Source organism: Neltuma alba, unplaced genomic scaffold (assembly GCF_004799145.2).
Source record: "Neltuma alba isolate B1F8T4 unplaced genomic scaffold, ASM479914v2 tig00011178_pilon, whole genome shotgun sequence".
Taxonomy (NCBI): Eukaryota; Viridiplantae; Streptophyta; class Magnoliopsida; order Fabales; family Fabaceae; genus Neltuma; species Neltuma alba.
In genome coordinates, this window is record NW_021635905.1 from 158,237 (window position 1) to 162,741 (window position 4,505).

The following is a 4,505-nucleotide window of genomic DNA, read 5'->3' on the forward strand; positions in this document are numbered from 1 at the left end:
ACAAAGAAAAATAAGTTGCATAAAGAGGAGATGATTTGCACAAAACTATTTGGATATGAGGGATCAATTTGTACATAAAGAAGATAACTTGCACATAAAAGAATTTCATTTGCACCAAAAAAAAATTGAGTTGAATATCACACCAAGAAAGATTATTGAACACAAGGGAACATAAATTGCACACAATAGCAGTTAAGTTACCCAAAGTCTTTAAGTCTTATTTGTTAATTAAAATTTCAATAACAGATATATTCCCTATTTTCGCAGGTTTTTTTTTAATATATGTCATTTTGTCGTTCTTTTTTTTTTCCACGAAAAAAGAGGGCATGCTTCGCAGATCATGCCACTCAATAAAAGAGCTAATACCATAAACATATCTTTTGTAATATTTTGAATTTTGAAGCTAGCGTCAACAAGATGCTTAAAAAATAATTTCATTAAAAGTCTATTTTCAAGGTAAGGAATTCAGAAAAATTAAGAAAGAAATAGTTGTTAAAAATATATAAAGACTCAAAATAATTAAGAACAATTATAGCTAATTATTTTGGGAAATAAAATATTTATGGAAGAGTTTATGTCCTAAAAGAGGTAGATATAATTTGAAAGCTAATTTCATAAATTAAAGCTTATTTTTTGGAGAAATTCAAAAAAAATAGTTAGAGATTGATTTTCAGGAAATTTTCCAAAAATTATTTTATCGATTAAATAAGCTAAATGTGAAAGACATATTTTATAAAGGTTATGTACATCTAGTATTCTAAAATATTTTGTGATACATCCAGCACCCAAAGTATTTTTTTAAATGTGTCCATTATCAAGTATCTTGAAATATTTTTTTGTACATCCAACACCTTAAAATATTTTTTTTAGATGCGTCCAGCATTTTGAAATATTTTTTAGTGCATCCAGTACCCTGAAATATTTTCTAGTGTGTCCAGCATCAAAGTAAAGAAAAAAATTTTAAGTTGCTAGATGCACCTAGAAAATATTCTAAGATATTAGATACACCACAAAATATTTTAGAATATTGGGTATATCTAAAAAAATATTTCAAGATGCCGGATATCCTATAACGTATTAAAAATAATAAAATTTGCAGAAGGGTAGATCTGGGATTAAATTGTTAACACGAGGGCAAAACAGTCTTTTGATTTGTGCCAAAAATCACCCGCGCTCTCTGCCGCGGCGGTGCCTCCGCTTCATCCTCTCCTTGTTGCACAACACATTGTCAATCCCTTTCCCATCTTCATCTCTTCTCTACTTTAGCTTGAACTACACGAATTACTCGCCTTCTTGGACACGAATCGTGTCGAAGAAGCTTGGGGGAGTCTATATTAGAGGGAAGGTGGGACAGGGAGTGAGAAAAACAGAGCCAGAGAAAGAGAAGAGGGAGCGAGACGAGAGGAATCAGAGATCGGGGAGGAGATAAGCCACAGGCAAATCGGTCTTTGAACCAAGGTGATCATCCTGATTCTTCCTGTAACCTCTATTTCTTCGATTGGGTACTGGTTTAAGAGGAAGAGGCGACTGAAACTAAAGCAAAACAATAGGAAAGTTCCGATCTTTTAGAGGCATGAGGTGCTCTTTGAAAATTATAAAAGAGATGGAATGTTCTCGTATTGATGGAATTTGAGTAGTCTAAGTGCATTACATGAAATATAAATGTTGTTAGCATAAAGTATATGTCGTTTGTGCTGTTCAGTTCTTGTGAAGTTATACGAGAATGTTGAAAATCTGGAAGTTAGAAACTGAATAAAAGCTGACTGTTTTGATAAAGTTTACGAGTTAAATTTACACTCCTCCGCCTTTTGTAGTGTAATTTACACTGCAAAAAGTTCTTATATCTAGGACAGACTAAAGGAGTAATAAATTGGAGAGTTAAGTATGTACAGTGTTCAGAGTGCTCTATGGTATGTTTGAGAATAGTAAAGTTTGATTTATGAAAATTCTCATCTTCTGTTTCGGCCAATGTACTTGGATGGGAAAGAATTGAGTTTTGTTGAATTTGAACTTTTTAATGTGCTTAGAAGAGGATTTTATAAAGCTGAAACTCTAATTGAAGTTTGCTGTTTGGTATTTATAAAGATTAAGTTGTTGATATAGGATGTTAAGCAAAAGCTTAAGCTAACGTTTAAATTGCTGGAAAAATTTCCAGATTATATAATCTTTCTGTTTGAAATGTTTTGAGGGTAAAAGCTGATTATAGTTGAGGAATGCTGTTTGGATGCCAAGAAAGTGTGTTTTTCTTTGATTAAAATTTCTCCATCTCCATGTATATAAGGAACGAAGGGACTAACATACACAAGACTGTCAACGAATCGTTCAAGATTTTTCTAATTTTTCTTTTTTGATTTAGGTTTTTAAGGAAAATGTTTCATAATAAACGAAACAAAAATGACTTACTCTTGGGGGAAAAGAAAATAATTCATAATTTATGATCTAGACATCATTGTGCAAATGTAAGTGCTGTGTGTATTCTTCTCCATCTATTTTAATTTTCTTTTAATTTTGAATCTACCATTGTGGATTGCTTTAGTTTCTTTTCTTCTTTTTCAATACTTGCTTGGTAACCAGCATTGCAAGTCCCATTGAAGAGAATTTCTAATGTTAAATACTCAAAATTATGATCTTGCTGATCTACAGCCGTAATTGATCATGGTTAAGAAATGAGCCTTCGATCCTATCTAATTTTAGATCTAGATTTATATCACAATCGACGTGTGACACTGCATAAGAGAATTAACATTCTGTTTTTCGTTTAATATATCTTATACACTTCAGTTTTGCTCCGAGCTTGTTGGGACTAGGATCCTTATGTTAAAGATTTGTGTGTCACTTCTTTTGCTTTTCATCCCCGCTCTCATGTTTTTTGTTTCTTTTTCTTTTTGGTTTTTTTTTTTAAATACGAATAGGGCGTAGGCTGTTGAATGATCAAATATGGCAGAACTGAGCTTGGGTATTCTTATTGATATTGTTGATGAGGAATGGATGAGAGATACACTCCCTGATGATGGTATGTTCTTACGCTGTTTTATTGGGATGTAAGCTCCTGTGGTTACAAACATAGCGAAGAATGTCTCTGTTATAGTCATTTGAGCTTGATGTAAAAGCGCCTTAACCTATTGTTCTTACAGATTTTCCGTTACCTCCAACACTGATAGTTCGGACAGATGATACTGAGGACTCAAGTATGTTATCTCAAATCTTAATTGAGTCATGTTCTTTATTATTCATATAGGAGTTTCTGGATAAACTCTTTCTTCACTTCCATAAAAATGTAAAAGCTTAAATTTAACGTGATTGTTAGGTAACTTCATGTTTGTTAGTCTATAAAATCTTGTGACGCAAGATAAGAGGGGAAAATAAAAGAAGAAAGAGTGAAATACTGATGTCCAGATTGTTAAAGCATATCTTTGGACACCTGTGCGGGAAACAAATGACTGAGATTATAATAATTGCGCGCCTTTTATTGGAGATTTGTATCCGGTACTTGCACATTGCTTTGCTGTTAATCAGATCAGGAGACCCAACAAGTCAATGCGGATGCTTGGCATGATCTTGCCATGGGCCCAGAATAGAAATCTTATTTGTCAACGAGGGTCGTCCCTCGTGATAAGTGGATGTTGTTTCTGTACTTTTGTGTCATATCATCCATTTGGTACTTCTGCCACGTCTAATGTTGAATTCCTGGTTTTTGTTTTGTCATCTACATTGTGTAATTAGAGAAGGAATGTGAATGAGATATCGACTTAATTAGATCGCCTCCTGAGCTATCTCATTTATTTTACGTCATCTAAGGTACATATAATGCATCCTACTACCCCTCATAACATATTTATATCCATGCAATTAGTTCTGTAGTTGAAAAGTGGCATATTGATTAGTGGTCAATCTCGTCATAAGATGTTAAATTAGGGCCCTCAAATCCTAGTTGCAGCTAACACGCTGCCTCTATAAATCTCAGTCCATATCAAGGAAGTCAATCAAAATGATTCTTTGTTTGACAGTAACATTCTACTTTTGCTCATTTCCAACTTGGCTGGATCTAGAGTATTTTAGCTAGCACAACTTTGCATCCTAAATACAGGTTTCACGCATAACGTGCATTGTTTTTTATTTTCTTTGGTCCTGCCCGTTAATCCTGTTATAACGTGCGTTACTTTTTATTTTCTTTGGTCCTGCCCGTTAATCCAACAGGTATCCCATGACTACTCAAATATAGTTTTTAAGCATTAATATATGAACACAGTTTACTTTGCAATTTGAGCTGTGCAGTCGTTCATGACTTCTGGCCTTAATAATTCTAAGCAACCTGCTGAAAATGGCAACCGTGGAATACTGAAACCTTTCAGCTTGCACAACATTAATGCGTAGTAACATTACAGTATAATTTTTTTTTTTCCTGTGGGGGAAGGGGGATAATGCGTGAGATGGTTGTATTTATAATGAATCAAAATTGAAGAGAACACATCACAAAAAGGTAAAAATAAAGAACCAACTATTCA

The 4,505-nt window shown here is 33.5% G+C and overlaps 1 protein-coding gene across 2 annotated transcripts; it reads left to right on the forward strand.

Moving 5' to 3' along the window:
• Window positions 1–1,200: 1,200 nt before the first annotated feature.
• Window positions 1,201–3,759, forward strand: LOC114762039 (anaphase-promoting complex subunit 13-like). Of its 2 annotated transcripts, none has more exons than XM_028951490.1 (4): window positions 1,201–1,458; window positions 2,920–3,013; window positions 3,135–3,188; window positions 3,517–3,759. In XM_028951490.1, exons 2-4 carry the CDS (start codon window positions 2,938–2,940, stop codon window positions 3,576–3,578), a joined length of 192 nt encoding a protein of 63 aa, XP_028807323.1. In that variant the 5' UTR covers window positions 1,201–1,458; window positions 2,920–2,937; the 3' UTR covers window positions 3,579–3,759. The 2 variants fall into 2 exon arrangements, with proteins under 2 accessions (XP_028807323.1, XP_028807322.1); XM_028951489.1 differs by having other exon boundaries at window positions 1,206–1,458; window positions 2,913–3,013.
• Window positions 3,760–4,505: the final 746 nt, after the last annotated feature.

Bases quoted from the DNA above. Each gene is read 5' to 3' on its own strand.
- LOC114762039 (XM_028951490.1), top strand. From the start codon at position 2,938: ATGGCAGAACTGAGCTTGGGTATTCTTATTGATATTGTTGATGAGGAA. The intron at 3,014-3,134 runs GTATGTTCTTAC...TTGTTCTTACAG, and splicing joins AGATACACTCCCTGATGATG to ATTTTCCGTTACCTCCAACA. The intron at 3,189-3,516 runs GTATGTTATCTC...GCTGTTAATCAG, and splicing joins AGATGATACTGAGGACTCAA to ATCAGGAGACCCAACAAGTC.